The 20,915-nt window shown below is 48.2% G+C and overlaps 7 protein-coding genes across 7 annotated transcripts; 3 read left to right on the top strand and 4 right to left on the bottom strand.

Moving 5' to 3' along the window:
• Positions 1–298: 298 nt before the first annotated feature.
• MAA_04483 (oligomeric complex COG6) lies at positions 299–2,375 on the bottom strand (the record flags this gene model as incomplete). Its single annotated transcript, XM_007822579.1, has 2 exons — positions 299–2,062; positions 2,121–2,375. The coding sequence occupies 2 exons, from the start codon at positions 2,373–2,375 to the stop codon at positions 299–301; spliced, it is 2,019 nt and encodes a 672-aa protein (XP_007820770.1).
• Positions 2,376–3,966: 1,591 nt separating this feature from the next.
• On the top strand, positions 3,967–6,802 carry MAA_04484 (Autophagy-related protein 9; the record flags this gene model as incomplete). The annotated part of the gene is made up of 3 exons (XM_007822580.2): positions 3,967–4,625; positions 4,675–5,395; positions 5,477–6,802. 3 exons carry the CDS (start codon positions 3,967–3,969, stop codon positions 6,800–6,802), a joined length of 2,706 nt encoding a protein of 901 aa, XP_007820771.2.
• Positions 6,803–8,591: 1,789 nt separating this feature from the next.
• Positions 8,592–9,961, top strand: MAA_04485 (Mitochondrial substrate carrier; the record flags this gene model as incomplete). Its single annotated transcript, XM_007822581.2, has 7 exons — positions 8,592–8,621; positions 8,722–8,757; positions 8,873–9,005; positions 9,067–9,159; positions 9,264–9,320; positions 9,391–9,862; positions 9,928–9,961. The coding sequence occupies 7 exons, from the start codon at positions 8,592–8,594 to the stop codon at positions 9,959–9,961; spliced, it is 855 nt and encodes a 284-aa protein (XP_007820772.2).
• Positions 9,962–10,781: 820 nt separating this feature from the next.
• On the bottom strand, positions 10,782–12,533 carry MAA_04486 (heat shock protein, Hsp40, DnaJ; the record flags this gene model as incomplete). The annotated part of the gene is made up of 2 exons (XM_007822582.1): positions 10,782–11,363; positions 11,553–12,533. 2 exons carry the CDS (start codon positions 12,531–12,533, stop codon positions 10,782–10,784), a joined length of 1,563 nt encoding a protein of 520 aa, XP_007820773.1.
• A 1,021-nt stretch (positions 12,534–13,554) lies between these two features.
• MAA_04487 (uncharacterized protein) lies at positions 13,555–14,514 on the top strand (the record flags this gene model as incomplete). Its single annotated transcript, XM_007822583.1, has 1 exon — positions 13,555–14,514. One exon carries the CDS (start codon positions 13,555–13,557, stop codon positions 14,512–14,514), a length of 960 nt encoding a protein of 319 aa, XP_007820774.1.
• Positions 14,515–14,595: 81 nt separating this feature from the next.
• On the bottom strand, positions 14,596–17,958 carry MAA_04488 (Armadillo-type fold domain containing protein; the record flags this gene model as incomplete). Its single annotated transcript, XM_007822584.2, has 8 exons — positions 14,596–14,953; positions 15,046–15,205; positions 15,268–15,347; positions 15,408–16,431; positions 16,490–17,153; positions 17,226–17,393; positions 17,615–17,777; positions 17,891–17,958. The coding sequence occupies 8 exons, from the start codon at positions 17,956–17,958 to the stop codon at positions 14,596–14,598; spliced, it is 2,685 nt and encodes an 894-aa protein (XP_007820775.2).
• Positions 17,959–18,835: 877 nt separating this feature from the next.
• MAA_04489 (Fatty acid/sphingolipid desaturase) lies at positions 18,836–20,578 on the bottom strand (the record flags this gene model as incomplete). The annotated part of the gene is made up of 2 exons (XM_007822585.2): positions 18,836–20,327; positions 20,418–20,578. 2 exons carry the CDS (start codon positions 20,576–20,578, stop codon positions 18,836–18,838), a joined length of 1,653 nt encoding a protein of 550 aa, XP_007820776.2.
• Positions 20,579–20,915: the final 337 nt, after the last annotated feature.

Genomic DNA, 20,915 nt, shown 5'->3' with positions numbered 1-20,915 from the left:
CCTCGGATTTGAAAGGGTAATTAGACCCAAAAAAAAAAAAAAAGCCAATGCAGTGGGATATTTGATTTTTACCATGGTGTGAGGTTGTATGCATTATGAACGTCCGAAACAATGCAAGTACCAGAGGCAAGCGCAAATCTATACAATTTGGGTTGTAATGGTTTGATCAGGCGGCTAAGCTTAAGGATAATAATACCGCACTACTAAAGAGCCATGATATTCCAATAGAGGCCTGTGTCCGCCTTAAATTTACCATTAGTAAAGAAGTACGCCCGCAGAACGATATAGTCGATTGTTTTCAGGATAGCAAAACGCGTATTTCTGCTGATGTACGAGGAAATTGTAATCGCAAAGAGCCCGCGTCATTGACCGCTCTGTTGGCATCCCGATTGTCGATCTCCTGCTCGAGTTTCTCAAAATCCTTGCAGAATAAATCTGCGGCTTCTTCAGTCATTTGGCGGGCCAATACTGTGTCTTGCACACACTTGACCCTATCGATTGCATCCATTAGGGCGGACGGTAGAAACTCATCCAGTTGCTGACTGGCTTTGGTCAGTGTGTCGCCGTCTAGACAAGAGCCGCCCGCATCCTGAGAATCATTAATGTTGTTGAACAAAGATTCTAAACCAGATTGAACACGGAAGAACTCGTATTGACTTTGTACAATCCCTGTTGATGCTTCTCGGATATCGATGCGAATTCTTTCTGCTCGTTTCTTTGTGAATTCGAACTTGGCAAGACATTTGTAGGCAGCAAGGTTGAAATTGACAGCAAAGATTGCCGCCTTCAGCGGTATCATCGACTTTGCCATGATATCACACGCAGACATGAATGGCTCGAGTGCGTCCGCAAGCACACTTTCAACCTCGTTTCCGCGAAAGTCGGTCGACGATAGTGATGAGTCGTAAGTATGCATAATGGCATCGAGCTGATCTAACGCACGACTGAAGAACAGAGGCGGCGCAAGATCCACAGGGATATTTTCAGAGTCCGTCTGCATGATAGCGATATTATCTTTGAGCAAGGATCGGAACTGCCGAAACGCCTGCATCTCTAAGCTGTGGATACACTCGGAGAGAAACGAAGCTGGCCCGAGCAGCTTTTCAAACGTCAGGCCGTAGAAGCTAAGGAGGGTTGCAAGTTTGTATGCCGGTAAAATCTCCTCGTTCGCCTGAACTACTTGTTCCACGCGCTGGCGAATCAACCTCGTGACTCCAGCGACGTCTCTGTCGACTAGGTCATTGAGGGCCGCAAGGGCATTGAACTCGCTATCTTTTCCCTCGTCGTCTGTAACTAGGCGCCAAACCTCGGCATCCCTCCCTTCTTTTAGACCCTTGGCAAGCTCTTCACCCTCAGAGATGAATAGGATCTCGAGAGCTTCACGCTCGCTTACGGTAGCTGAGTGCACCCATGCTAACATGTCTCCCACGTAACGCAACATGTCATGTGCTGCAACATCAATCGGTTTAACGGAAGCATCATCAATGCCGGACGAAGTTGTGCCAGTCAGAGCGGTATGGAACGCTTCTGAAAGAATGCGCTCTCTGGCTTCTGCGAAGAAACTGAGACAGTTTTGAAAAAGAGATGGCCGCTCTGCCAAGACTCTGAGAGCTTGTCGAATAGATGTGTTCATATGTGGATTCTCAAGGTTCAGTGTCTTGAACTCTCTTTGAGTCCATTTGTATAATTTCTGAAACCCGAAATTGAGATGTTTAGATGTTTGTTCCATTAAATCTAAACCAAATGTCTGCTCCTGAAGCCCAAGTAGGATCTCACAGTCCTTACTGATCTTCCTTGCCTTGGACAGAGCGTCGAAAAACCGCTCGTCGACGGGCTCGGCGGTTGATGTCAATGCCACGAGCTCTGGTTCAGTCAGAAGAAAATACTCCTTAAACGCTGATAAGACGCGCTGCTTTACAAAAACTTCTTCACGTTTTTCTAATAGAGATGCGGCTTCGCGGAGAGTAGGTGACGTTTCTGATTGAGCTAGGGCTACCTGAGTCTTGATGCTCTCATACTCTGTTTTCAGTTTTTCGAGTATGAGTCTAACGCGATGCAATTGCTTTATTCATTGCAATCGGTCAATGTGTGAATCGTGCAATGATTGGGGGGGAACTTACCTCTGAAACCCGGCCAAAGTTGTCAATTATGGTCCCATTGCTGTCTATAACGTCTTTGTGAAGGTTGATCCTGATCTGTCTCCGATTTTTCGCATCGTTTGCAAATTCTTGCTGGTCAATCAGGGCGAGGGCTTCACGGAACTCCGTATCAGAAAATGATGTAGAAAGAACAGCTGTAACTTTCGTCGCGAGTGAGTTAGAGCCCTTTGCCGAGGCGGCCAGAGTGTTATTTCCGACATCCATCTGCTCGGACATTGTTGTGCTAGCCCCAGAATGGGCACCCAGAGGTGCCTGCAGCCTAGCCATTATTTGGCGAGAAATCCTCCCCTAGACTGTCTTTTAGGATGCCAAACGTGGTTGAAAAGGGGTGGTTGAAAAGGGTCTCGTGCCAAAGAATGTTAGATTAGTCAATCATCCCTGGTCAACACATTTTGCCGTGGAAGAGCACAGAAAGATAAGACTCGGGGATGAAAGGCTGAAGAGCAACGCACACTCTTCTTTCAAATAATATAATGCGGTGCTCATGCAGTATGTCTCAAATGTGATGTGTCAGAAAGGCCAAGAAGTTGTACCACCTCTAACTACCGAGTAGTTAGTAGATCCCTGGGAACCTTGAGTAGGTAGGCGTCCACCTGGCCTTTCAAACCCATGATGCGTCATGTTCCGATACGTCTGCACTGGATGGGAAGGCGGTGAAGCGGGGGTAGTGACAGATACATGGGGATTCAATCTCCGGCGCTTTACCGATCAATTGATGCTACTTCAAAATTACCCTAGGTACATACTTGAGTACCTGTACCTACCTTCGCACGCAAACTCTAGTTCTGGTCACAATATACACAGGACAAATCCTACATTATCACAGACAGTTTTGAAAGTCTTATAGTTTAAATAAAAATCCAATACGCTGCTTTGCGGTAGCTATTGTGCATGATAACTGTCACTGCAAAACTTTTGGCGCGCGAAGGAACCGTAATAGTACGTTGACATGCTCGAGACTCAGTCACATGTTGAGAGTTTGCGTCAGGTGCCTCGACAAAGCCAACAGGTGTAATGACTATGAGCCATTTTCAAAAGTCGCAAGGACACAGACCCTAGTCTGTGATTCCTGTGATTGCAAAGTGTAGCAACGTAAAAATCACTCCTTGCTAGCGCCAGCATTACGCACGTAGGACAACGTAACTGAGGCCGCATGTCGACAGTGTCTTCCTGGAGCGCGAAGACCTCATGATGTAATGTTGATATTCCATTTCTTAGGTTTCCTTCTCTAGGTGATTTGAGCACCTTAACAAGTGACCGGGAGGTACTAGTCGCACCTAGGCACTCAGTCAGATGCCTTGGCGTATCTGTACCATTCAACTAATACGGAGTAATCAGAAGGCATTTGGAGAGTAGTATAGCTTCAGCCCCAGTCAAACCCGGTCATTCCCCAGAGGTGGGCCAGGGAGGGCCCCGTGCAGCCTACAACATACTCGAGTGAATGTGGTGGTACACTAGCACTTGAGTGGAGCAGCCGCCAACAAAGTACTGCTGGAACCACCACCTGACATCTATGGAGTAGGAAATAATCGTGTCACCTCGGGCTGTCCATCCTACGGCCATTTGTTCATATAGATGGATGCGTACCCGGTACGTAGAAATGTTTCAATATAGCTAACAGTCCTCGAAATCTTTTTGTGTTGAGGGGATTGCTAACAGGAGCCTACCCAGTGAAGCTCGGGACCAAACGCCAGGAGATCGCCAGGAGATGACGTCGATCGGGTGCGACTGAACAACTGTGCCACCAAACAAGTGTGCAGGAGCCTGGCAAGCTCTGCGTTTTCTGCGAAAGAACCTTGCCACGATAATGGCATCCAATATATTTCACCGGGACGAGACGCCGTCTCGACATGACCGTCCGATTCAAAGTGAAGCAGGTGCAAGCTCACACAGCGGGGAAGTTGCGAACCTCAGGGAGAGCCATAGGCTGGTCGAGGAAAATCTAGATCACAACTTCAACTACATTGATGCCGAGACTCCAGCTACTGCAAGAAGGCATGCTGCGCTGGATACGTCGAACAATATCGCTGGAGGTGGATCAACTCAATTTTCTAAGTTTGCATCAACTTCCCGATGGCCGTACCATGATGAGGACGTCGAGAATGACGTGCCGGCATCGCTTTTAGTTGAGTCCAACGAGCAGGAGCCCAAAAGAACCTTGCAGTCCACGCATACACATCACGATACGACGCCCCTGCACGCCGGAAAATTCGATAGACAACCAAAAGCACAATGGCAGGCAACAACCGTACATCAGCACATGCACCCTAATAGCCAGCAGAGCGACATCAGTATACAGCAGCCTAGGTCTTTGATGAATGGCTTAGCTCCTGGTGGGAGGAGGGAGAAAGCCCTTTGGAGATGGGTCAATATCTCAAACCTTGATAGCTTTATGCGGGATGTATATGATTACTATGAGGGTGGTGGTCTACTATGCATACTGTGTTCGAATGCACTGTGGCTTCTGTGAGTGTAAGTGGTGAAAAAATGCATGACATTTACTAACAAGGTGTAGGGAGACGCTTTTTGTCGCCGTTCTACTGACGTTTCTCACCCAATGTGTTGACTATGGCAAAGTGCCTCATAGTAAGTCGTTGAGTGAGGTCGTCGTCGATCAGTGCACACGAAATATGTCGACTTCCTGGAGCCTTGGCATCTGGATGTACTCCTTTTTCTTTATATGGAAATCGGTCCAATACTTCTTCGAGATCCGTCGCCTGATATATGTCCGAGACTTCTTCGTCTATCTGCTCGAAATTCCGGAGCAGGATATGCAAACAGTATCGTGGCAAGATATCGTTGCCCGAATCATGTCCCTGCGTGATGATAACCCGAAGACTGCCACTAATATGCCGCGTAATCTTCGCCGCTATATCGGGAGTCAGTCGAAGGAAAGACTCGACGCTCATGACATAGCAAATCGCTTAATGAGAAAGGAGAATTTTCTTATCGCAATGATCAACAAGGATGTTCTCAACCTCTCACTCCCAGTACCCCTTCTAGGCGACAGACAGCTTTTTTCAAAAACTATGGAATGGTACTTGCATTATTGTATACTCGACATGGCTTTCAACGAGTTTGGCCAAGTGAGGCAGGAATTTTTGCGCGCTGACAGACGTTCCTTGCTTAGTCAAAAGCTTCGACAGCGCCTGTACTTTGCTGGGTTTCTCAACCTCATTTTTGCTCCAGTAGTACTCGCATATGTTGTAATTGTGTACTTTTTCACCTATTATAATGTAAGATATCGCTGCTGAGTCACACAGCTCACAGCTCAGCCTTTATTTCGTTATGCAAAAGCTAATTGATCACGGCTGCAGGAATATCAGAAAGACCCGAAACTAGCAGCCGCCCGGAAGTACACGGCTCTTGCGGAGTGGAAGTTTAGGGAGTTCAATGAGCTACCTCATATCTTCTATGAAAGGCTCCATATGTCTTTTCCATTTGCAACCCGGTACATTGAACAGTTCCCCAAGCGAATGACAGAAGAAATTGCTCGAAGCATCTCATTTATGTCCGGGGCTATAACAGCTGTGCTAGCCGTTGGCACTCTCCTCGACTCTGAGCTTTTTCTCGGATTTGAAATAACACAGGATAGGCCAGTCCTATTCTATCTTGGTGTTTTTGGGGCCATATGGGCTATGACCCGAGGCATGATATCGGAAGAGACCACTGTATTTAATCCCGAGTATGCACTACGAAATGTTATCGAATATACGCATTATATGCCAGACCACTGGCAAGGACGTCTGCATAGCTTCGAGGTCAAGCAGGAATTCTCGGAGTTATACAAGATGAAAGTCGTTATATTCTTGGAAGAGGTTTTGGGCATCATCACAACCCCAATGCTCCTGTTCTTCTCTCTTCCGAAGTGCGCGGAACAGGTGGTTGACTTCTTTCGTGAGTTCACGATTCATGTAGATGGCTTGGGCTATGTGTGCTCTTTTGCTGTCTTCGATTTTAAGAAAGGAATGAGACAAACTCAGACACAGGCAGCCGGCCCTGATCTTCGAGATGACTATTATTCTACTAAACACGGGAAGATGGCAGCGTCATACTACGGGTTCCTGGACAACTATGTTATTAATCCCAAGACGGGCATCCCTGGTCATATGCCACCTGGGCCTCGGGGGCAATTTTACCCGCCGCCAGCCTTCCCTAGTCTTAACTCTCCGTCTCTCGCGGCAGATATGCATAAATCACACATTTCGCGGACAGACTTGGCGCGGAATCGGGCTCGTGGGACCAGCGCGATGCCACACAAAAGAGCAATGGTGCCCACCGTTCCGCAACTATCTCCCATGGCATCTGTGTTGTTGGACCCGCATAATCAGCCAACGGCGCCATCGTTGGGTGCGAGAAGTTGGCACCGGACTCGCCAGGCTAGAGGTGCTTATCATGGAGAAAATCAGATTGTAGAAGAAGGTGCAGGCTACGGAGCGGACAGACAAAGTGTAGATGACGAGGATGATGTTTACGATGAAGGCGGTATCCTAGGAGAATCAACCTGGGAAACATCTCCAGATAAGGGCCTTAGCCGAGAAAATAGCTCAACACAACACGGAGAGCTAGGAGAAGGTGGTGTGCTTGGGCTCATATATCAACTGCGCCAGGCACAACATCGTCGACGAGGTGGCGTGGTTTAAGATGTGTCTTTTTGTTACATGGGCAATATGGCCGGAGGACTGATTTCACACGTGAGCAGCGACGAGTCTTGCTCGCGAAAGGTATGAAAGTATGGTACGAGGGTTGACGACTAGCTTTGCCCTTGACTATGTAAACCTACCTAGGTAGACAGGTGGTCAACCAAAAGACCTTTTCCTGTGCACACTTAATATCAAGTGGAAGAGACATGACAAATGATGGCCACGACGGGGTAATACTACCACTGACGTATAGGCGAGGTTAGATGACGGACGGCTGAATGATACAAGGCTGGCTCGGATGTGAGTACAACGCAGCCGAGCCGAGTGCGCCAAGAGGCAAGTTACTAAACCCCGGGTCTCTATTACCATCTGCTGCTGCCAATTAGTAGTCAACTGCTAGTCTTTTACGAAGCAAAGACGAGACAGTGCGCCGGGATATGATTCAATGGATGCCTATCTCCATAGTTCAGGTCCTGAAGACGGGATCAAGAATTTGATACAACAAAGGCAGAGACCAGACTTCGCCATGCTACAAGCGTACATCATTAAGACCTTAACTTCCCAGCAGTTAATTTTTCGACATGATAGCATTTCATGGCGAAACTGAATAATATATCGTGGATGGCTAATTTCTCAATTCTGCTCCGTATATGTACAAAATTAATGTGGTGACGATTGCAGACTATGGCCTCCCACAGGTAGCGAGCTCCTACTTGTCAGGGGGCTCGGAGTGTGTCTAGACTAAAGCCGAGGCCAAGAACCCCGGCGATATGCTGCCAGTTCGAACGAAGTCTTTGGTGCTAGCTAGTTCCAAACCAGAGAGGGCAAGGATCTAGGCTAGGAATCATACGTAGCATATCAGCTAGCGGAGTGCTCCAGTGCTGACGCACCTCTGATGCGTTACTATATTCAATCAACATTTCAATGCGAAGGAGGACCTGTCTGGCAGCCGTTTTGGTAATAAATATGCCGAGCGGATGTCAGCGGACGACGGCCTGGACCCTGGAAATGGTACTGGTCTGGTGAGGTGCATGCATGGACCAGTCGACGCTCTAGCACGGCTAGTGGTCCCCTTTCAGTGGCTGGGTCCTAGAGTACCTTGTACTCCGTACTCCGTACGAAGTACTGAGCAATGGGTGGTTCTGAACGATGGCCACTTGGGTTTGCGCCGGACTCCGAGGCCGTGAACGGAGCAACCATCGCGGAAATTTTTACCAGTTAGCCTCGCCCAGACCTGCTAGACACCGTTTCGTCTCGATTGTTGTCCGACTCTTTGGCCAAGTTCATCCTCACCCCATCCATCGACTGCCCATTGACAGTCGCTTGCTTGACTCATTTTCCGGACTATTATATTTCAAACATTACTATTGCATTCAATTCCCTCGAGACTAGCCCGGCCATTGTGCTTCAGCCGTTGACACTTCATCCCAACTCCGGACGTTGCACCACCACATCGCAATCACACATCAGTGCAGCTCCTACTCAGCATTCGTCTCTGCGCATCCCGAACCTCTCAACTTTCCATCGACTGTTTTCTGTCTTGACATCAGCCGACTGCCTCGGCACTCCCGCTGCCAATCTGGCTGCCCTGGACTCTAAAGCCTTCGGCAGAGCTTCTGAAGCTGTGGCCGAAATGGCCCAGCCAAGTGCCGAGCCAGGCGATGATTACGAGTACTTGAAACCCTCCCCCCTCCTTCTGAACCCTCAAAAGCGGAGTTGATGTGCTGATTATATTATTCACTTGACAAGCTATGAATCCCTTCCGCCTAACTTCTCCCTGTTGCAGAATATGGCAGCAGGCGCGTTTGCCGGCATCGCCGTACGTCCGATCCCCATTTGCCTGCTATAACAACCGAACAGGCTCTGCCGAACACTGCATACTCTTGACCAGTTGAACGATGCTGAGAATTGATATTTAGGAGCATACTGTCATGTATCCCATTGATGCAATCAAAGTAGGACCAGCCAACCTGCCTCCAACCCTACTTGTCCAGAGCCGACGTGCCGCCATTCCCGGCGCGACGACCGCCTATCGGAGCTACTTACATATACTAACAATGTCCAAATTAGACGCGAATGCAAGTCCTCAGTCCTAGCACTACGACAGCTTATTCTGGTGTTCTCCGCAACACCTATCAGATAGCATCGGGGGAGGGATTCTTCAGCTTGTGGCGTGGGATGTCTAGTGTCATTGTTGGAGCTGGTAAGATAGCCATGCTTCCAAACACATTACCTTTTGCAATTGGCTAAACAGATGCATGTAGGCCCTGCACATGCTGTGTACTTTGCTACGTACGAGGCTGTCAAACATGCCATGGGCGGGAACCAGGCCGGTGTGCACCACCCCCTCGCCGCTGGTAAGTCGTATTCTACGATACGGACTGTGAACCTTCTGTATCAGACTGCATGCCCTGGCTTGAAATCGTGAAATACCCGCATAACTGACCAATGTATGAAACAGCTACCAGCGGAGCTGCCGCCACTATTGCTAGCGATGCCTTTATGAACCCATTTGATGGTACGGTCGGCGTTAGCTTGCTGATGATTTATTTCTCGTCGTTGGAAAACAATCTCTAATTCAGCCACAGTCATTAAACAACGAATGCAAATCCAAAACTCCAGCAAAATGTACCGGTCCATGATCGATTGCGCCAAGTATGTGTACCGAAACGAAGGCATTGGAGCGTTTTACATTTCATATCCTACGACATTGTCTATGACAGTCCCGTTTACTGCATTGCAGTTTCTGGCTTACGAATCGATCTCGACGGCCATGAATCCCGAAAAAAATTACGACCCTTTTACGCATTGCCTGGCTGGAGCGGTTGCTGGAGGCTTTGCGGCTGGCTTGACCACACCAATGGATGTGATTAAGACAATCTTGCAAACTCGGGGTACATCATCGGACCCTCAAGTTCGAAATGTGAATGGATTTCTAGGCGGATGTCAGCTCCTTTACCAAAGAGAAGGATTTCGTGGCTTCTTCAAGGGTGTGCGTCCTAGAGTAGTCACCACTATGCCTAGCACCGCTATTTGCTGGTCGGCATACGAATTCTCCAAGTAAGATTTCTACAGATAACAGGTCGGCTACCTCGAACTATTGAAATTGCTAACTAGTATTGCAGGGCCTATTTCATCAAGCGCAACGATTCATCGTAAGGGGCGCAAGGGTAGAAGTATCGTCGACTGGAGTCTTATAACGCCTTGATGGCCACCTGTCGATCGAAGCAATAAAGTGCGCATTTTTCGTCGTGGGCTCTTTTGGCGCATCGGAGGTAGAGGCTTGCTGTCCTTTGTTTTACTTCAGCCTTTTTCTTCCCGCTTTTCGTTGGCTTGGGACCTTGAACTCTGACGTCTACAGAGATTCTTTGCTTCAGACAACAGACGCTCTGCATCCAATGCTCCATACTGTAGCTACTGGAAATTGTGTATACAAAATGCGATGGATTTAGCTCTTAGGATTCTCTGGGAATGGGCAGTATCATACTAACTAGAACTGATGGCTTGACCAAGCATTGATGATAAAACTGGATATCTAGATAGGCATGTCGGATCATAGGAACTACTATGAATGTCCACAGACATTTGACGCGAATCCTAAAGGATTTGTAATGTTATTTATTACCTGATTGATCATACCATAATGTCCTTATTGTTGTGATGGTGGCTTTTACCTGGGTCTTGTTCATCTCGCATGTTTAGGACTTTGGCGATGTCACATGGCCTGCTTTTTTTCAATGTCAATCAGTCTGACATTTGTGGTACACAGAATAATACCACGAATGCCCTGTAGTAAATTACATTTACTCTGGATGCTAGTAATTCAAGGACGACTTGCGAAATAAGTTGCAAGGGGTTCAACAGCTGCCCAAAATGCTACCCGACAGAAGCAGATAGGGTGTGTATTACAGATAAACGGCCTGTTTCATATATCAACAATTTAGATACTACATGATTTCTGAGTATGTGCCGTGATTTATTAAAACCCAAATGGACCACCACCTCCCCCAGGAAAGTGGAATTTGAAGTTTGCACCGCCCCCATCTTGTTGATGAAACATGAAGGGGTGCCCCCCACCAAATGGACTTCCTTGGAACGGACTACCTCTCTCTTGTGAGTTGGGATCATCCCCTTGATCAAATCGGGCACGTAATTCGGGGTTGATGAGGACCTCGTATGCCTCGTTAATAGAACCCATTTTCTTTTGTGCTTCCTCCTTAGTGAAACCTTGCTTTTCAGCTTTGTCTGGGTGATACTGCTTAGATGCTTTACGATATGCTGCTTTAATTTGTCTTTCATCAGCGTCATTTGCCACACCTAGTATCTTGTAATAATCCTTCGTCTTGCTTCGCTTTAGAGCAATTTGCGCCTTTTGCAAGATGGGATGCACCTTATCACTCTTGTCCGGTCGTATCTCTGCAGCTTTCTCGAGTGTCTGAATAGCTGCATCGTATTCTTCACGCTTGAGGAGCGACTTGCCCTTGTATATGAGGCCCCAGAATGACTCGGGGTCCAGCTCGATTGCTTCCTCGCAGTATTTAGAGGCATCCTTATGGTTTGACTGGTGAAAAAAAGGTCAGTTCACGCCGTGGCCGACTAAAAACGAAGTTTCAAGATGCTGAAAGATAACTGTATGAGGGATACCGAGAGGACAGGGGAAGACAAAAATTTGGAAATCATCGAGTCAGAAAAAAAAAAAAAAAACTCAGAAAGAAAGAAAGATACATAAATACTGGGCTACCAGGCTTACCTCCGAATATGCCTGACACAGCATTTCGACCACCCTGTCATATAATTTTGTCCTGGCTTGCATTGGAATCCAACCATCTCGTCGGAGATTGTCTATTTGCTCACGGATGCTTGGAAGCAGGCCTGGTTCGTCTGCAGACCCTACTAAAGACCGCCCGGCTAAAGTAGTCTGGCCTCGATTGAGCTGGCTCTCGACCTTTTGAAATGCTTTTTGAAGACGTCTCTCTTGCCTATGTAACGTTTGGCAAATTTTAGAGTCAGGATCAGAGTGCAGGCATTTCTTGGCTTGTGCAATGGCGTTGTCAAAATCTGCGAGTGCATAGACAGTTGTTGCAGATATGAGAATGTGCGGATCAGTGTTGCCTGGCCGGAGCTGGAGGACGTGATGCAGATCACCCATCCCTTCTTCAATTTCCCCACGCTGAAACCTGCATCGTGAACGCCGCTCACGTAGAGATGGCGCTCTGGAGGCAACAAGGATAGCTACGCCGGCATGACTGATACATTCTTCCCAATTCTTATCCCGCTCCGCCGCCTCTGCTAGGTCTGCGGCCCCCTGGGCCTCTGCCAATTCGACAAGCTCCGTTGATTCATCACTTCTCTTTGCTGCCATGTATTCTGATCGGGCGCCTTCCCAGTCGGCAACCTTGGCCTTTATTTTGGCTAGTTGGATATGCGCGCCTTCAAATCCTGGCTTGAGCTCCAAGACCCTGCCAAAGTCCTCACTGGCTTGGTTAGAGCGGCCAAGTGAGAGATAGGTGGTGGCACGCTTGAATAGAGTGATGTAATTCGATGGGTCTTTGGCGATGGCAGCATCGTAGTAGGCAAGAGCCTCGCTGGTTTCACCCCTGGCGAGATGCGATTGCGCTGATGTTAATAGTGTCGACACGGGCAGGTCGACGGGTATGTCCTGGGCGACCAAGTTTGTGGCAGATGCAAGCAAGCTTGCTGTGACAGCAAGGTTGGAGAAGTCCAATCGCATTGTTGAGGCGCAGAGACGAGATGCGGGAGGGTTATTTGGACAAGATCAAACCGGAGACGGACGGCTAGGTTCTAATACCAGCAACGAGGGCAGGCCCTTTCGTATGTACTTGTATGATGGTTTGTATCTACTCTTTCTAGAGGCTGGGGCTAGAGAAGATGGTCAAACCCATATCAATGTTAATCTCGAGGAGGCGAGCGACCGGTCGGCCGTGGCTGGCGGCGAGGCAAGAAGGCCTGATATTGCAAAAACAATAAGACTGGATTTGTAAAGGATAGCTGGTGAGTATCGGTATTTTATGATTGGCGACGCTTCGTAAGTTTGTCCAGAGTAGGAGAGAACATTCAAGGGATATTGAAAAGTATGAGAAGTCGTAAGTGCCAGGTGGCCACTAGACACCCGCCAACGACGTCTTCAAACGTGGCACTTGCACCAAGACAAGGCAGTTCGAGTGTTTGGGGCGGGAGCCGCAACCGCCTGCACTCAATGTTGTGACCCACAAGTCCAGGCGCCAAGGTGTGTGTACCAGGTGCCGACACACAGGCGAACCGCGGAGTACTTCTCAGTACTCCATGGAAACCACGTTGCTTAAAGTTGGCGACGAGACTTTAGACGAAAGACACGGACAACGTCGATGTGACAGCCACCACCCAAGTTAAGAAGACAGGCAACCCGGACCAAAATACTTCATAGTGCCCTCGAGCTTTGGACCTCCCACATTTCGCATCAGCTGGACTCAAGCATCAAACGGCAAGCTTCTACGTGCTTGGGTTAACTGAGTCTGGTCGCCACAAGTTTTTATCACTTACCGACGGTTGGAAACCGCTAATGTTCTTGTCCGAGTCCCAGCTGCTAACTCAGACATAGAAACTGGACACTCAAAGGAGGGGGGGCAGGGGGGAAGGCCAAACTTTGACGCCGTGAAGATCAAATAGCTTGATCATTATCTAGCACCTATTGCAACCACGCTTGCCTGCTTATGTAGGCCGGAAGAATAAGAGCAACATCAACATCAACAACGATGGTCCTGTCAGCAAAAGCCCCCACAGCGCACGATGGTTCTGCGGCCATCTTTTCTCCGTCCATGGCTCGCATCGCCGCCTCAACTGCCAAGGACTGGTCTTACGTAGATTCCTGGCTTGCCTCCAAGTTTCCTGATAGCTACACTCTGCCCAGATTTGAACGCAATCCCTCAACGCTCAAGGCCTTGCTCGCAGTGGTCAGCATCAGTGAGCGCGCTGACGACAGTCGTCATTTACTAGCCAGCGCGGAAAAAATTGCCCAGGGAGAGGGCAGTCACATTGATGGATATTTCGAAGATTTGGCAGATGACCCGCCCCGTTCTAGAATGACCTCCGGCATTCGTGAACAAATTTTATCGGCTATTTCCGCTCACCTCGACCAGGATGGCAAAGTTGCTCTCGACGCTATGGGGGACGCAGCCGTACAACATGGAATCAGCCTTCCAAAGCTAGAGGATCTTAGCAATCAACTGATTGCTCTACAAACGACTTTGTTTGAAACCTCGCAGGCGAGTTTGAGGGCAGATTTTTGGAGAAGTTTTCTTTACCGTGAAGCGAAGAAGACTACAGACTGGCTTGCTACTGCGCAGAGCCAGAATTACAACTTGCCTCCAGAACTAGCCAAGCAAAACTTGGACCTACAGCGGAAAACCAAGGCCTTTATTGCACATTTATCAGATACACAAGAGCGCATAGCAACCTGCATACCGAGCGGAAAGGGCTTCGATCCAACTATTCAGCTCGTGACCGAGGAAGAAGAGCAGTTTTTGGCTGTATTGTCCCATAAAAAGGATCTAGATGCGCAGTTGATGGTTTTTCAAGGGCTGCCAAGCGATACAGACAAAGCTAGGGATGAAGTTGACACACTTCGGCAAAAGCTGAGAGGATTCACCTCTCGTAGAGACCAAGCATTCGAAAGCTTAGTGGAACAAGCAAGCCCGGCCAAGCGGCGTCCATGATGAAGCATCCTTTTAGTGCAATTTGAGTATCTATCATTGCCCTCTTAGAGAACTAATGAGCAAACACTCTCACAAAGTCTACTAACTTCTCTTGCTCTTGCCCGAAACTGCGCCGCCCAATCTTCCAAATTGTCTCCCCAAGCCAGATTTCTTGACTGGAGGTGTTGGAGCAAGTTCTTTTGATGCCGCCGGGGAAATCACCGGAGCGGGTGCTCGATTGCTGTTCTTCAAGTCCAGTGGTCCATCTGCCATACGAAGCTCGCCTAGGCTTGTCGTGGCGATGTCTTCTCCTTCCAGATTGTGCCGCTGCACTCGTCTTGCTCGGTCCTGCACGCTGCGAAACTTTTCCAGAAGCTCGACCCACCTGATGCCGCCGTCGTCTCGACCTTTCAGCCGATTTGGCCGGTCGTAGTTGGAGCTGCCGGATGGCGTTGCCGCACTGGAAGTGGAATCAGTATTTCACAAGTCGCATATAAAGCAACTGGGGTGGGTGTCGAGAGGATATTGTCATTCTCCGAATTGCCTCCTTACCTCCGAGGTGCCACAGTCAAGTACCCAATTGAGCTGACGCTGTTGAGTCTATTTTTGAGGGCCGCAAAGGCTGATGATTGTGGCAACAACATCAGGATCCCGTACATGCATTTGTATAGGTATGGATATTTCTCCGGTTCCAGCAGTTGCAGCCTCAAATCTGACGTTGGCGTAAGCAAATTAATTGGCTGGTCAGGGCATGGGGTTCCTATGGTTGCTCACACGTGAAGACGGGAGATTCAATGAGTTGCACTAGCTTATCGACCTGGATAAGAAGATTTACCGTCATGTCTAATTCACCACTACCTCCGTGTTAGCATTATAATGGTCGACAGTGGAATGTGACAGAGCAGATTACATACAATACTTGAAGCAAATTGTAAGCCTGCTCGTAAGCTTGTGCAAGCAAGCACAGAGAAAATGTGGCAACAGCATTGTAACACCAGGAGCGAAATAAAGCTACAAACAATGTTTGTCCGTCTTTGGTTTCCAGATTTCGTAAACGTTTCCGTACTTCTGCAAGTTGCGGAGCCGTAATAAGATTATTGTTGAGATTTTGCACCATGATACTAGCAAATTCAACATCCTCTTCCTTCTCTATGCAATCAGCTAGGGTGCGATATATTCGCTCAGGGCTGAGGCTGATGCATAGTTGCCGGATAATTAAGTTGCCCCTGGTTTCTAGAAGTTTGCGATCGGTAGAAAATAGCTGCAGTAAATTGACCATGAAGTTTGCAAAGTAGTCATCTTCGCTATTTCTGGATATTTGCGATAGCAGCTGTAAGTCTTTTGTGACAACCGCGTCGGATGGGTCAGAAAGGGTTTTGAGCAACGCGGGAAATGTCCCATCGTTAAATGCTAGAACTTTTCTAGGCGCCTTTCTGTGAAGCATAATAAGCCATGTCAATGCAGCAACCCTTGTTGCTTCATGGTCATTTAGAAATAAAAGAGTGAGGGAGTTGACAGCAGCAGCATAATCGAGGTCAGTCTGGGGTGAGTTGGCAGACAACCCACCGGATACAGAAGCCGATCGGCCCAGACCATGACCAGGACTCTGCGTACCCTGCTCACGAATGCTCGATAAAGATATCCGATTGCTATGGGAATCATCAGGTCGATCGACAGCTAATGTCAGCGGTGCTTGTTGACTTTGGCCGGCTGAAATGCCTTGGTAGCTTAGTCCTGAGTCGTCAGAGATTGAGACTACATAATCCATGAGACAGGTATTTACTCGGGTAGCAGCTTGGTGAATGGTCTCTTTGCTGCTAGCCATAGCAGGAAGCATGTGAGCGAGGATCTTCGGGGTGAAGGGCAACACTTCCTCTGGGCATATGTCGAGAAATTCCACAATCCATCTAAGAGATTCCAACAGACAGTCTTCTTCTACTTGTAGTTAGAACTGACCACTGTCAACTAGCACTTTGAAGACGGAAATATAGCAAACCTAGTGGAGAATCCAAAGTAGCCGTAAGGATCTCTAATATGTTTTTGTAGTTGATTTCAACATCTTGCCCTGGAATCCAATCTTCCTCAGCGCTATCTTCCTCATCGTCGTCGAAGGCATCGGATTCGATCTCGTCCCCTTCTTCGAGGTCTGGCCGAAGACTTTCTGTATCCATGGACTCTTGACGTTTTCGCTTGCCCCCCTCTCTCGACTTTTTGCTCTCAACAATTCCTTTCTTCACCCGCGAGATTCGTTTGATCTCATTAATAAATTTGTCAAGACAAGACTGCGTTGCAGTTTGCACATCTGTATTCTGATCTCCAAGAAATTTGAGAAGACCCCCAAGAAAGTCAGGAAGATACGTGACGAGTTCAAGGTCAGGAATAGAATCCAACAGGGTTATCCAGCCAACGAGAAATTGTCGAGTGAAGGGGTTTATGACCCATATTCTCTCCTTCAGCAACGGGATAAATCTTGACAGCGAGAATGCAGTAGGTAGAGTTACTTGCTGGTCCTCTACGATGGCCTTGTCATCGCCGTCGAACCTTGGCGGTGCCTCAAGTACCGATACATATGAAGCAGCCGATTCGGAAACAATATCTTTAACAAGCCGGTCCAGCAATTCAGCGCCATTCTTTACCGATAGTTCGGAGTCGGCCCCAAGCTATTTTTATCTTAGTAACCAGCACAACTTTGAGCATGTAGAACCCAGGGGCTGAAAAGGAGAAGACCATACCCGACAGAGTTGATCAAATATGCTATTAAAATAGACCAAAATCTCACCCTTTGCGACTTTGGCAATGTTATACATTGCCTCACAGGCGTAGTATCTTACACGGGCATCTTGGTCAGTGAAGCAGGCAAGCACCGGCGGAACTATCCTAGAAAGATACCGTGGGAGGTCCTAACGGGTTCCAGTCAGCGGTTGGATGACATGAATCGTTGGAGAGGCATGGGCACCAAGACGGCGGACAAACATCTGCTTGTAGTGAAGGTAACACAGCAACGAAGGATGAACTCTAAACAAGATTTGTTTCCTTGAAAAAAGGGGGTAGTATTGCACAGAAGGTTACGACACGACTCAACGCTTTAAGGTGTCAACCACACGACGCCATTGGTACTTACAGGGCCAAGAGCAATCGCCGCCGCAGCGAGGCCGATAAGTCCCCCATTTCGAGCATGAGGCTGGTGATCTGCGTAGGCATAGTCATTGCACAATTGCTCGAGAATATCGTGTACTCGTTGATAGTCCTTGGCCGCGACAAGGTCTCGTATGACTTTCTCTAACCTGTCCAACACAATATCAGATGAGGCGCTCGTTGTTCGACTTAACATGTACCCGCATGCTTTAAAAAGGTGAAGAGAAGGTCAAGGAAAGGCGATGAGAAAAAGGACACATACTCAAGTGCTCCGACCTTGCGCTTGTCGTATAGTTTGTCGTTCAGGGCGCGTTGAATGTTGGTATCCATGGTCACTAGATCATGCTTTTCAACTGCGTCAGGTGGTTTGCGAAGGAAATTATCCGCCTGGCCATAGGTGCACAAAGATTATGCAGTGTTATGTCGGTTGACAGGCGAAATGGCCGCTACCCCGAGAGCTGCCTTTAGAGTGCCACGATCCCGAGAGGACGAGACAGTAAGTAACAAGGGACGAGACCGCTTGATGAGTGCAGACGGAGGTGTGTATTGATGATATGTCCTTAGGTTGGTGGTCTCTGACGACCAGTTTACAGAGCAACAATTGACGACATTGAAACAGGAGTGAAGGATGCTCGAGAATATGAAGGCCGGATGGCATTGTGGCACTGTGGCACTGTGGAGATGTTGCCTGGGTGTGGCGTCATGTCAGCTGGCCACCACCAGATACCTACTTAAGTAGGTAGTTAATCCGTGTCTTGTGCGTTGAAGGTTAAGCATGCATCCGGGAAAATGCGGCAAAAGGCCACAAGATAGATGATATAATATCAAGTGCCAGGTGTTTGTATGGACAAAGTTCCAAACGCGGAGTATTACCACTTTTTTTCCAAGGTGGACGAGAACATCCCACGCCTAGAAACTTGATACAAGACACACACTCGAACACTGCGTTTTCAACTTGGATATAGATATATTATATGCCTAACCGTTTTCTTCTTCATCATTAAGTTTTAAAAATAATGCCTGCTTCATCGCCTTAATAGCAGTAATTGACAGTATTCCAATCAGAGACTCGCACATATCGAAAAGGAACTTTGCCTCCTCGGCTTGGCTTTTTCCTCCAACGGAGGCTCATAGGAAAGAATATATGTGTAAAAGCACACCTGATCCATGAAAAATATCTTCCAAAAGTCTTCGAATTTCTCCTGCATCAGTCATGGTGTCCAAAAACACCGCCATTCCTCGCTACAGTCTGTTGGCATTTTGCCAGAATAGCAGCCTGTCGGGAAACCTCTGAAAGTCGACCAATGACAGCCTTGTTTCCATCGGAAAACCCATACAGGGCATAGGGAATGCCAACGTCTCGGCAAAACTCTACCACCAGCCTTTGTGCCTTGCGAAGGTTATGTCGAGGCACCCGGGGGAAAAGATGGTGGATTGCCTGAAACTGTAACCCTCCGTGTATGAAGTCGAGCCAGGGGGGGCAATCTACATCCATCGTGGTACGAAGCATGCGCTGTGCGAAGGACTCCTGTGGTCCCAGGTCTGAAGTGCTCATGGCAAAATGGGAGAGCACAATTTGCACATGGAGCGGCGAAGAAGTAACGTGGCTAACCATGACAAACATAAACCGCGTCCAGCCATCAGGGAGCATCTTGTACAAAATGCCATAACCAAACCAAGCCCAGAAAAAAAATTGCCCCGCAATCTCCAAGTACCAGTGCCAGGCTCCAGGGCCACGCCTTGGGCCCCTACGAGCAATTAGATAGTCCCACGACAACCGGTAGAGATTGAATCGTCCCAACGCAAGTAGAGGATAGTATGTCCAGGCTTGAATCCTCAACATAAATTTGGCAACGGCATCGTACTCCATAACCCGATCGTAGTACGTCGATCGCAAGCTTCCCAGTAAACGATGTGTCACGGCGAAGAGGGGTATGTGTTCAATGTCGGGGTCATGCTCTGGGGCATTCGTAACGATGTGATGAACATTGTGGTTCCTCTTCCACCAGCCAAGGGACAGGCCGCCGATAAAATCAGCGACGAATATCCCAATAGCAGTGTCGATTTGGTAGTCGTGTGTGATCCCCATATGCCCCGCGTCGTGAGCCAGGAAGACAAGTTGATGCCAAGCGAGGCCTAAGAACACCGCACCCAGCACATATTGCCTATAACTGAGAGATATGAACATAGCGGCGAATAATCCAACATATCGGCAGCATTCAAAGACATATGCGGTCCGACTGCATTCGTAAAGGCCTTCATCCATAATAGCCTGATGCAGCCTTTTGTATTTCGCTGCTATTTCGTGCTGGGTGACAAGATCAACACCCGGGTACTTGTCGATGTCTAGACTAACCTGCTCTCTTGTAAGAGCGTCTAGATACGACATTCCAGTAGTATCAGGTTCCACACTTGACTGCGAGGATATTGACGCTGTTCTTGTGGGGTGATCTTCGTCGTGGCCTCGTCTTCTCAAACCGTCATGATCAACATCAAATACGGGGGATGGCGATCTAGAGATGGGAGTGCTTGAGGCTAGCATTTTTCTATTATGCAGCTCTTCACAATCAACATTGTTGGCGTCCAAAGATGAGCGAAACGCACCCCCCTGGATCGGTGGTCGGAAATTGGTCCAAAAACCATCAATCTTGCCGATTCGATACCGCATCATTTGTTCTTGGGCGGCCTTGGAATGAAGACTGGCGTGTAAGGAAGAGGCAAACCCAGTTAGCAGGAAAGGTTCACCTTTGAAACGTTGAGAAAACTGTCAAGGGTGTGAAATCACCTACGCTTGGATTTCATCTGTAGCATCTTTGCCTACCATATGCAGTAAAGCTTTCTCACCACCCGGATGGTAAGGCAGCCATGGGTCGACTTTGAGGACATATTGATTGAAGATGACGATTTTTTGACCGCCTGCTATGCGACTTTCAATCTCATTCCTAGACATGTAAGGGTATGCCCGAACCCCGGCAAGCGTTGAGTTCGAGTTCATCAGATTTGATTCGTGGATGTCTGAACCAGGAATATCGATTGGGGGCTGTCTACTCTGTAGTAAACGGGTTGAGTGCAAGATGTGCCGTCAATCGTGTCTTGTCGGGGTAGTGCTAATCTACCACGAAGAACCATCAGTCGCACGCGCCAACCTCCCAAGTTTTGATAGGCATGAGACGATAGACTCGGGATCCTGAGAGCGATTTGCCGGTATTCCCCTCAAAATCCCAGCAATTGAAAGGCTGAATCAATATCGTCGGGGTTTTTTGTGCTTCATACGATTTTGTTGGCCG

Source organism: Metarhizium robertsii (genome assembly GCF_000187425.2).
Source record: "Metarhizium robertsii ARSEF 23 chromosome Unknown MAA_Scf_1, whole genome shotgun sequence".
Lineage (NCBI taxonomy): Eukaryota > Fungi > Ascomycota > Sordariomycetes > Hypocreales > Clavicipitaceae > Metarhizium > Metarhizium robertsii.
This window is presented reverse-complemented; position numbering and strand designations above follow the sequence as displayed.